This window comes from Blennius ocellaris, assembly GCF_963422515.1.
Source record: "Blennius ocellaris genome assembly, chromosome: 5".
Classification (NCBI taxonomy): Eukaryota; Metazoa; Chordata; class Actinopteri; order Blenniiformes; family Blenniidae; genus Blennius; species Blennius ocellaris.
Genome location: NC_137654.1, coordinates 16,462,980 through 16,474,787, shown reverse-complemented (window position 1 = coordinate 16,474,787; position 11,808 = coordinate 16,462,980). Strand labels below are relative to the sequence as shown.

At 40.3% G+C, this 11,808-nt stretch overlaps 2 protein-coding genes across 2 annotated transcripts; both read left to right on the top strand.

Moving 5' to 3' along the window:
* The first annotated feature begins 14 nt into the window (after positions 1-14).
* cptp (ceramide-1-phosphate transfer protein) lies at positions 15-4,445 on the top strand. The gene is made up of 3 exons (XM_080497526.1): positions 15-100; positions 222-376; positions 3,089-4,445. The coding sequence occupies exons 2-3, from the start codon at positions 243-245 to the stop codon at positions 3,609-3,611; spliced, it is 657 nt and encodes a 218-aa protein (XP_080353652.1). The 5' UTR covers positions 15-100; positions 222-242; the 3' UTR covers positions 3,612-4,445.
* Positions 4,446-6,631: 2,186 nt separating this feature from the next.
* ubxn10 (UBX domain protein 10) lies at positions 6,632-7,267 on the top strand (the record flags this gene model as incomplete). The annotated part of the gene is made up of 1 exon (XM_080496879.1): positions 6,632-7,267. The coding sequence occupies one exon, from the start codon at positions 6,632-6,634 to the stop codon at positions 7,265-7,267; it is 636 nt and encodes a 211-aa protein (XP_080353005.1).
* Positions 7,268-11,808: the final 4,541 nt, after the last annotated feature.

Sequence of the window (11,808 nt, the reverse complement as noted above, 5' to 3'; positions counted from 1 at the left end):
AGAGGCGGATTATCCTAACAGGAAGCAACTGTCAGTCACGTCAAGGGATCGAAGAACAGAAATGCTTCATTTTTTCCCCACTTTTTAACTTTCCTCCCAGGTAAGGAGTCCCCTATTCACTTCTTTGCCTCCGAGCATAATTGTGCTGAGTTCTCCAGTTTGGTTTTGGCTGAAAAATATATTTTGTCATTCATTTGTTGCCTGTGTTCTTTGGTCGGCAGGTCTTCATTATAGAATAAACCATGGCTGGATCCGTGGCTTCAGAGGAGCAGAAGTTCTGCTTACAGGAGGTGCTCGACACTTACAGGTTGTGTCTGTCTCAAGAGAAAGAAATCTATCTTGAACACTACGTCGCTGGCTGGCGAGGGCTTGTAAAGTAAGGGAATTTTAATATAATATTTTCCCATGGGTTTGTTTTTCACAGTGACTGGTACATATGTCAACAAAAGCTGGATTAGATATATATCCTTGGAAAAACAGATCAGTATTGTTATCAGGGTCTTAAAAACACACACACACTCACACACAACATGTCTCTGATAGTGGTGCTTCTTTAAATGGCAGGGTTGTAAATCTAATGTCAAGTACATTTCTTGTACTTTTACTGCAAGTGTCTGTTTAGTTGTGAGGTTCACTGTGATTATTAGGGCTTTATCTATTTATCTCACTGATTACAATTTCCTTCATTTAAAACAAAAATCCCCTCTGTTTTCTTCTTGCTAATTTTTAAATTGTACAAGGTCATCCTGCAGACCTGTTTCGGTCTACAGGTCACATGTTTGACACCCTGCTGTAGTTGGTTTGACGTGGCACTGATGATGCTCTCTTGGTGGAGCTGGATTTACCTGTTTTCACTTACATTACGTTGTTAGTATTTGATCAAGCCCTTATTAAGTACAAAAGTCTGAACTGTTGTGAATTTATCAACTTCACAGATATGAAGATGGAGGCTACCAAAACTTAAATCACCTTAATATCTACAGACGTGATCATTTTTACTATGTTTGCTGAGATTCTGAACATCTTTTGAGATTTAACCATGTGACATATTGACTCCGGTTAAACTCTCTCGTTTATGTTGCCGTGTCCTTCATGTTTGTTCCTGCATTACAAGTTAGTAGCTAAAAGACACAAGACGTAACGGCTCCTCTTTTCTCATTTGCTTTGCTATGAAACCAAGTACCCTTTCAGGTGTGTGATGGCCCGGACCAAAACATGTCGGAGTGATTAGGTGCAGGTAGTTGAAGCTTGTATGTACTGAAATGAAAGCTGTTCTTCTGGAGGGACTTTCTATAGATCCATGCAGCACAAAGGGCAGCTGGACAGATGGTGAACTAAGTGCTCGGCACTCAGGGCGAGCTCCGTCGTCAGCTCAACCCACTGTGTTGATGGGAGCCAAGGGTGCTGCAGTATACCGACTCCAGCTGCTTCCAGGCTTGTCAATCCAGTATCATGTCCAGGGTGTCCCACATGTGGCCCACTGTTTTAAATCAGTCCATCAGATATTCTCATAAAATGTAAAATTACAAACTTTTTTTTCTTAAATTTTGATGTGCTTAATTTTTATTTAATATTAATTAAATATGACACTGTTTTAGTAGTAATAGTAGATGTAATACAACACAGAGCTGAGTCAAAGTATCAAAGTATCAGCATTCGCAGAAAGGATCACATCTTTCTTCAGATTTGCCAAATGACGCATTGAGTTAAGCAGGTCATTTCACCTTTTCTCCATAGGTCTTCAGTAAAAGCAGCGTGATGGTGAAATTGCACTGATTTCCCTTCAACTTCAACACTTCTCTGCACTAAAACAAAGGAAACGTCTGGAGTTGTCCTTATTGTTTAATTTCTTTTTTTATTTGCCATCATATCAGTTCACTTTCATTGTTCTTGCAAAGCACCTTGACTTGCCTTGAACGGTCACTGTATAAGAAACCCTGCTTTCACACCAGAAACTCACTACTGCCACCTAATGCACATAAGGCCATTACTCATATTCTTGATATTGCGCGTTAACATGTTTTCCAGATTCTAAAATATGTTGGATTTTCTGATCATGTCAGTTCTTATGGTATACACATGTACGATGCTATTTACAAATGTCAAGCAGACCAACATTTGTTGAATCGGTAGACAGAATTGACGACCTGACGGTATTAAATTGAACTCCGAAGACCAAGCATGGCTGCAGTCAGCTCGGATTACCTGACCCTTTTCCGGGTTTCTGGTCCTGTAAAGGTCAGTCGAGTTGTTGAGGGTATTTTGTGCAGCACTTTTTAACCACACTCTTCAATTTGTTTCTGCTTTTAAGTGGGAAAGACCCATGCCAACAAATAAATGTCAGGCGAGATTAAATAAAACATTCTTATTAAAGTCAAGTTGACATTTAAAATCCACAGTTTACGACAAAAAAAACCCAAAACACACTCCGGTTGGGTTTTTCTTCTTTACACCCAGCATCAACCTGTTACAGAGAGGACAGTTTGTTATTGACTAATCTACCAAGGTTCATACATTTGACCTCTACAACCTGTGGTGCCAGGAGAAAGAAGATGACTTCTCACTGAAATAAGTCTACAAACCACCCTTGAAATGACTCTGGCACAGGTGTGTATGTAGATTGAATAAAAGAGCAGAGAGGACACGGCCTTCAGGGGAAACAGAAGAAAAAAAATTCAAAAAAGAAGCTGTTCAGTGTCAGTGGCTGCATCCTGTTAGTTAGGAATCTCAGCAGCTGGCAGGCTAAGCGAGAGTTGTTGTTAAAATGTTCACTAAAATGTGCGGCTTAATACAGGTGAAACAATGGAAAAGTCTACACAAAAAAATTTACACCTTTTTAAGGCGAGTGCGATGAGTAAGATTGAAGATTTCATTCACACGTCTGTTTCTGCTGTGAGAATCTAAATGCAGGTGAAATTGATGACTTACTGCAGCCAGTACGCCACCACTTTTCCATAGTTAGTTTCTTTGAATTGCTCATGTTAACTGAACCGCTAATAATTTGCAGGCATGCACAGCAGGACCATACTGAACCCGGCACTCTGTAATGTAACTGCCGACCAAATATGTGTGTTTGTTCCTTCCATAGGTTTCTGAACAGCTTGGGAAGTGTGTTCGGATTCATTTCCAAGGATGCTGTCAACAAGATTCATATCCTGGTGGCCCTCTTGAACGGCGACAACGGCTCGCAGTATTCCACCGTGCAGTCGATGGTCAAATATGAGTTGGACAATGAACTGGTGGATCTGACCAAGAGGGCAACGCACCCGGACTCGGGCTGCCGCACCCTGCTGAGGCTCCACCGTGCACTGAGGTGGCTGGAGCTCTTCTTGGACCGCCTCCGCACCAGCACCGAGGACGGCAAGACGTCCGTCATGTGTGCCGAAGCCTACAACGAGTCCCTCGCCCAGCACCACCCTTGGGTGGTCCGAAAGGCCGCGGGTATGGCGTTCTGCGTGCTCCCCGGGCGCCCCGCTTTTTTCGAAGTGATGAACGTGGGGCCCCAGGAGCAAGTCGTGGCCATGCTGGGGGAGGCCGTGCCTCTCATCTCCGAGGTGTACCGGGTTACAGAGGAACTTTACGCTCAACATAATCTACTTGACTTACCTTAAAAAGTAAGAAGTTTGATTTCCTGCTGCCTCATGCATAAATAAATGTCTGCAACTGTTCCCTACTGAAGAGCTATCGACCCAGCTGCTCCTTAGCGGTATTTGAAGGTTGTGCGTCACTGATTTCATCCACTTTCATCAGAACCTACTCTGTACCGTTTTATAATACGAAGCTGCATGTTTTGCATTTGTGTGAGATATTTCACTTTGCAAGATCTTTTAAATTAAACATTCCCATATTAATTGTTGAATTTTATGTTAAGTAAATGAATGCAATTACGGTGGAGCCTACATGACTTTCCTCTCTGGAAAAAAAAGTGATTTAACAAACAAAGAAGTTATATGGTTGAAGTGGAGCTTCTTTATTTTTAGATATTGAAGTAATAATTTAATTGCATTTGCAGAACATCGTAATGTTTGGTTCTGAATTACAAAAATCCCACATCTTCTCAGTTGTATTACAGAACATTTCGAAGTAATTGAGGTTGTGAGACAAAACAAAATATTAGTCATTTTAATTATCACATTTTTTGCGCAGTTTTCTATTACTTCAGAAAGCAAGTTTACTTTCCATAAATATGTTAATGAATTTTTGAGTTTATTCAAAAAGACAGAATCAATACTTTCTAGTATTGATTGCCACTGCTTACTGACTTTGTTATACTGAAATTCTTTTTAACAACCTGTTAGATGATTGTCACTGAGGACTATACCGGAAACAATCTCCATGCAGTTTTGCATTTGCTGTACGATTTAAGACTTGATGATGTTTATATGTGATGTACATGTTTATGGGCATTAATTTAAATTTTGGGGTTGTAATGGTGTACTTTTAGATGAAGGAACTGTATATGATATATACACACTACTCTTCAGTCACACATACGTAAATGACTATCACTCAATAAAACGTATTTCCTCTGGGGTTTTGCTATATTGTGTTGGTCATTTAAGGTCATTTGATATAAGACCTGGAGGCTTGATATTAAGCGTTGGGTGCCTGGATTTGAATACTGGTTTTAACAGGAATGGCCAGCCGAGAAAAAACCTCTACTCTGCAAGTTGCAATGACTCACTGTGGTAAACCCTGTGAAAGGATGCAGCCCAACAGAGACTAATATAACACACTGGTGCTATTATCATGCGTCTTCCAGGCAGTGAGAAGTTTTCCCTGAGATTTGGTAATTATATATCACCCATTCATCACAGAGCAAATACCCATGTGGATAATTTGTAAGGAAAATGCAACAATATGCTTTAAAAAGCAAAATCAGCAAGAATATTTAATCTGCACAGAAAAATCAGGATATGGGTACATTTATGCATAAACTGTGTAGATGGTGGGGGTATGCAAGTAAAGATGTTCATCTACCTGTCTGAGATAAGTTATGCTCAAGAATTTATATTCATATTTTTTTTAATTGCATAGGCCCCTCTAATCTCATTATATAAAAGGTCCTTTATCAAATACAGAGACAGATAAAAAATGATTAAGCCTAATAAATTATATTTTCTTTGCTTTACTAAAATGACAAGTTACTTTTCAGCAAACATTAAATAAATATAGCCATTTGTATTTTATTCAATTTTGATACATTTTATGAGACACTGGACTTAAATGTTTAAATGTTCACTTGTTCTATAACATTAACAATATTAACTATTCAAATAAAAAGGATATACCAAATAGTTATGTAGTGCATATTTAGAATATCCTTGTATGCTCAGTGAATAATGATATTGTATACTTGGAGTATTTTATATTCATTGATTTTTTTTTTTCATTTATTTATTTCATGACATTAGTTCAATGAGAATTACTTTTAATTCATGTGAAAATTGATCTGAAAATAGTAAGGAGAGAGCTGAATGAGCTTTGAGAAATTTCGAGCAGTCTATTAAGTCCAAAGCGAGTTAAGGTGATTTCATGTGACAATAAGTCGTAATAAATGGTGGAAAAAATTTACTTCTTTTTTTTATCTGCACTTGAACGCAGCAAAAATCAACCGTCTCTTTGCGTGCGGCCACTGGTTGTCATGGTAACCGGAGTGTCATGGCCACGGCGCTGACGCTCAGGAGAAAAGACTTCCTGCTGCCGCGGGGAAACTGGGAAGAAACGGTATTTTAATGTTCTTATACTTGTAGTTTAGTGTCAACACCATACATAATTACGCAGGATGCGATTTGTGAGACAACACTGAGGTGATAAATCTCCTTTTATTCCACGTATCTCTCTTGGTGCTTATGTTTTAACCGCATGGAGGAACACAGGCTATCTCGCCCTCGCAGTGATTAAAGCGACTTCACCTCAGACTAAAATGATCAACTTGAATCAAAGTGCATTAAAAACTCTCCTTACAGTTAAACTCACCTCGTTCACTATAAACTCGAATAGTCTTTTGCATTGTTTACAATGGATGCAGTAAAAAGTAGAAAATACTTTTGAGTAGTCTTTCAAAAGAGTACTTTGTGTTTTAAATTGAGTATTTTTGAGAACTTTTATCATTTCTAAATTACTTTAATAATCTTTAGGAAATTATTTCTCAATATCCATTCTTTTGAATAGGTAACAAGAAGTACGCCTACTGTGAGCACTGGGCTGGGTCATGGAGAGAGATTTGAACCCCAACACTCTGGCCACAAACCCTCCTCCCTATTTACTGTTTGTACAATGTAAAGTTAGTGATTCTTAAATGCAAGCCTGTTTCCAAGTCTGATAATATTCTGGCCTGAAATTACTTTCTTATTCTGACAAAGATTAGTTTTACCTCCGCCTGTCAGTCTTTCTTCTCGAAGTGTTCGTGGAAAAAGGCATGTTGGCAGTAGCAGGCAGTATCCATCATCCCCTGTGGTTTCCTGAAGTCACACTCTGTCTGTGCTCAAGTTGAGTGACAACTTTTAAAGCTGTTCACAGCTTCAGATATGCAGTAAGGCTAATGTTTGTTCCTTTTTTTCTCTCTCTCATCATGTGTGCAAAACCAAGGAAGTAGCGGGAGTCTGCTTTGAAGATAAGGTACAATCAAATGTATTTAACAAGACCCAAGTCCTCTAAAGGACGCAGCAGACCAGCTGTTAACAGCTCCTCGTGCTCAAGCATGCAGAGCCCACCGGAGTCTCCTCAGGATGGTAGCAGAAGTGGTGGCCACATGCTGGACAGAAACGCCCGCTCTCAGTGTCAGCCGGTGAGACAAGACGAGGTTTTCCACATGCTTCAACATCCTCCTGCCGCCCCGCCACTGTCTTTAAATCAGTACAAGGTCCTCCCGTCCATCGAGAGGAGGCAATCAGAAGTGAGCCTGGACAAACACTTAGCAAATCTGAAGCGTTCCAGCGCCGATGAAGAGAGGAGGCCTGACACAGCACCAGCGGAAACCAAAACTGCTCGGACAAAGGGCAGCCTGCTTCTCGCTGTGAGAACGCCGTGTGGTCGGAGGTTTGAGCAGCACTTTGAGCCCACCAACAGCCTGCGGACGGTGAGAGCCAGCGCTGAGGTCAGGTATGGGGTCAGCTACAGAGGGGCTTTCATCGAGACCATGGAGGTACCACGCAGGACCTTCACCGACATGGACGTGACGTTGGAACAGTGCGGCATCGTGAACAGATCGCTGTTGTGCATCTCTCACAATGATGACAACGCAGGGGATCACCAGAGAACATAAGGGATTTGTTTTGCAGGTTAACTATCTGTCTGCTTCCTTCCTGCTTTAACTTGAAGACTCCAATGGGCAACCATCAATGATTTACTTGTAGAAATGAGTTATAATCCTTGGGTATACATATTTTTTCTTGGATATCCAATGAATCTCAAAAGGACTAAGCTAATATCTTAAAATGTGTTATAAAGACTGTTTTGGGTAACATTAATCCTCTTCTGCAGCAGCCCCTGCGATGCAACACTGATCTTTGCAGTCAACATTGCCTGGATTTTATTTTTGGCAGGGTTTTCTTTTTTAAATTGTCATTATCGGACAAATGAACGAATAGTCGATATTCCCTTCCACGTCCACCAGGAGTTTAAAGTTGACCACAATCGACACCCGCTCCTCATCAATAACTGTGATCCACAGACAAGACAGATCCGTCTGCAGCATAATACGTCTGAACATTTAAATGTAGAGAAGACTGATGTGGAGCTTGAAGAGAAAGAACATAAATACAAGCCGCATTAGTTGAGTCTGTGTATTCATTTCTTTTCTGGCAGGATGTACATGGTTGAGCGATGCCAGAGAAAAAGCAGCAGTTTCACCTGTGCAAAACTGTGACTGTTTAATCAGATTCAGAGGGCTGCCAGTGGAAATGTACACGCACACGCACACGCACACGCACACGCACACACACACACACACACACACACACACACACACACACACACACACACACACACACACACACACACACACACACACACACACACACAGGTGAATATATAACGGGTAAAGTCTGATGCAACAAAGGTCTAGAAGGATATTTATAACACCTATTGCCAGACAAGTATTAAAGATTCAGGGAGGTTGAAGCTAGTGTGACAGGAGAAGAAGCCATGGCAGGCAGCTTTTTGAGACGTACCTACTGCAGCTATAGGAGCTGGACCTTGTTGTTTAAAGGCTTTAAATCTGAAATGCTATGGAGGGCAGAAAGGATGATGCACCATATGAGGAGCAGGGGAATCCAGGGCATAAAAACAACGATTTGAAAAACCCAGTGAGGCAGAAGGTCTGTCTGAGCAATAGACTGAAGACAGAAACATACATTTTGTAAAGTTGTGGCACAAAAATATAGCACAAAACAAGCAAGGTCTTTGAGAAAGACACAAAGATGTTGATGAGGCCTTAGAAGTTCCTCAGCAACTCAGATATTCCATGAAAATGACAGAGATACAATAGGATATAAATGCACTCTTTCTTTAGTTACTCGTAGCTTGCAATATTGAACAACCAACTCAAAAATATGTATGCACAGTATAGGCTGTAAATACCTGGTAATCGCTGAAGAAATAAAGATTCATACTATCTCAAATAAGATAAGCTTAGGTCTTTTTTACTTGTTGAACAACAGGAAATGGTCTTTTTGCACACAATTAGTCTATTGAAAAGGCTTTTTTTTAATTTTAACTAGAGCTGCGATAGTATGGCCTAAATGTAAAATAAGGATTATCTACTTTTAACTTTTAAAAACATGAGTACTGCACCATAAAAATGCCTGTATACTTCTTAATCACATTTTTAATAGCAGACACCCCATTTCTGTGTATGAATTAGGAGCACATCTCACAAACAAATTCTGAGTTTATAAATAATTTTTTAGCCATATCTGTGCGTGCGTGCGTCTTTCTCTCCTGGTCGTGTTGCGTTCAAAGCATCAGAAATATGGATATTTATCAACTGATCCAACACAATCATCCAATCAAACAGATGAAGTTCACATTTTCACTTTGTTAATGTTAATAACATATAGTATAACCATTTCCACATAAAACTTTACATACCTGGTTTATGTAACACACTTGCATGTATTAATAAGGAAGAAAACAGGTAAACTTAATGTGTGACATTTATGTTTCTCAATTAGCGGCGGGGTTGCTTCAAGGCAACACAGTAATCCAAAAAGAGCACGTGGGATCATAGTCACATGTTTTCCTTTCCTTTCAATGATTGTAAAACCGTCATTGTAAAGAAGGAGCTAAAAAAAAACTCAGATAAGCATACTTTATACTCACGAAACACATGAAACTACCTACCTACTTCCTTTCTACCATTTCTGCTTGTGTTTTGTTTAATATAACAATTTTAAGTAAGGAAATACAAAGATATAATCAGTTTAAACATGCTTGATTCTAATTGCTGTTGCTGCTCCTCACAAATAGTTTGTCATACTTTACAGAAAGAAAGATACATTTCAACATAAATCAACTTCCGGTGGACTTTTCTAAATACTTTCAAGTTCGTTTTTGTCTTGCAGTTCCACATAAATAATATTATGGAATAAGTCCCTTCCTGTGTTTCTTCATCTGAGCAGCAACAAATTCTCTGTTAAAAAAGTAGCAATTTGCATACATAGGACAAGTTAGTGTAAGTTGACAATAAAATGAAAGGCAAGGCAATATTAAAAAAAATTTGCCCATTAAATAGTTGGTAAAATTTCGCTTCTGGACATTTGAAACACAATATAATGATCCTGTTGTTTACATGTTTGGCCTGGATTTTAAATTTTTAATTTTTTCCCCAAAGTAGGCTACTGTGGAAGTCATGAAAGCATAAACAGACAGACAAGTAGAGTTAAGGGTCTTTATTTGTTCACACACAGACTAACAGCTGTAATGCCAAACATTTCACCCTGTGAAAATGGGATTCCACTTTCTCTTATGTCTTATTCACCATTTTATTAGCCAGGCAGTAATGTGTTCAATCACATTAGGGGTAGGTTGACTGATTGATTTGCTTTATTTCTGTCGTGCACCTCCATAGCACACTAAACCATAATAACACAAACAATCATGACAAAACCAAAATGTTCTAGATACAATTACATTAAAATCTAAAGTAAAATAAAATAAAAGGAGCCTTTCCTTTTTTTATACAATCAGTATCCAGGAGGATGTGACGGATTTTTCTTGTTTCATAGTGGATTTAATAAACTTTATCTTACCTTTCAAGAATTGTCTACAAACTTTGTCAAAACAACAGATTCTTAACAAATGAATAAAAACACTTCACTTCTGCTTAACAAAACAGGTTAATTTCTTTTTTTAATTGAAATCTCAAAATGACAGATCCTCAGATTATTATACACCGTAGGTTGACAGGCAAAAAGAAATATTATAATGTTGTTATTCTTTGGACATTGTGAGAGAAAATGAAAGTGAGGGAGCAAGTATGAGAGGTTGAGAAACAGACTGCGAGAAGAGAAGGAAGATTCAAGGCGAGGGGTGGGGGTGGGGGGGTGTTATTGGCTACAGGTTAATTCAATTTGGAGGCGGATGTTGAGCATGAGCCAACCCGCGTAACCCCCCCCCCCCCCCCCCACCCCCACCCCACGGTCTCTCACACAGTCAAGCATCTACATGTTCACAACCACAGCGCAATGAATTTATAAACATACATTAATTGTCATGGTAACCTCGCACACAAAACAGATGGATCAAACTGTGTGATCACAAAAACACAGAGACGGCTAAACACCCACGTTTGGATTTGAAACATCAGGGGCTTTTCTAATCACTCCGGAGACAGGAGGAGATTATAGGTGATATGGGGGTGACGTGTGTTGCTCCCTCTCCCACTCTGCAGCTCTTGGTGTTACACTACATGTCATGCACGCTGATCTCCTGCTAATAAATCGGATACCTGGATGGTTCATGCTTTCATCGAGGGGTGGGGGGGTTGGAGTGAGTGGGTGGTGCTGATGCGTTGAATGGGGATGGGAAGGGGGGGGGGGGGGGGGGGGGGTGTTGTCTCAGTCCCCCTTTCTCTTTCTCTCAAACTCCAGCATTCAACTGAGGGAGGGGGAGGAAGAGGACAAGGAGAAGGAGCAGCAGGAGGAGAACAAATGAAACTGTTTGTTTTTTCTTGTTGCAACCACATGTTGCTTTGTCTTATTGAACCACTGCAGCAGCTGCTTCCCTCTGCCTTTGCACTGCGCTTCCAACTAACGACACGGCCGTCGCACGAATAGTCCCTGCCACCCGTGGCAGCACTTCTATTGCCTCAACGCCACAGAGAGGGAACAATAAAAGGGGAGGTGAGGGAGGTCGGAGAGGAGGAGGATATCTTACATGATAAGTGGACTTCTGACTGAGAGAGAGAGAGATCTGCGCTGCATACCCAGCTGACACCAATGAAAGGTAAGATAATGTGGCAGTGGCTATTCCAGATGCATTTTAATCCCGTTAAGTGCCGCTTTTCTGTTGGATATCTGAAACATTTTACATGCATTTTTTTTTTAAGTCAGTGAAACGTTGATTGATGCTGCAAGTGATGCAACTGTGGTTTCACTGTAAACAACCACACACAGTGAGCTTCAACAGGTGGGTGCCACAGCATCTGCTCTCCGTTTTGACACTAATTAGTGCAGAGTACTGTGGCAGCGCTGATGGAAAACGTTGAGAGTTGATGCTTTGGTGGTCTTTTAGCAAACCCCAGAGAGTGACAGGGTGATTCATGTGACTGAGCCAAACAGGAAAGCAGCATCTTGGGACTCTCAT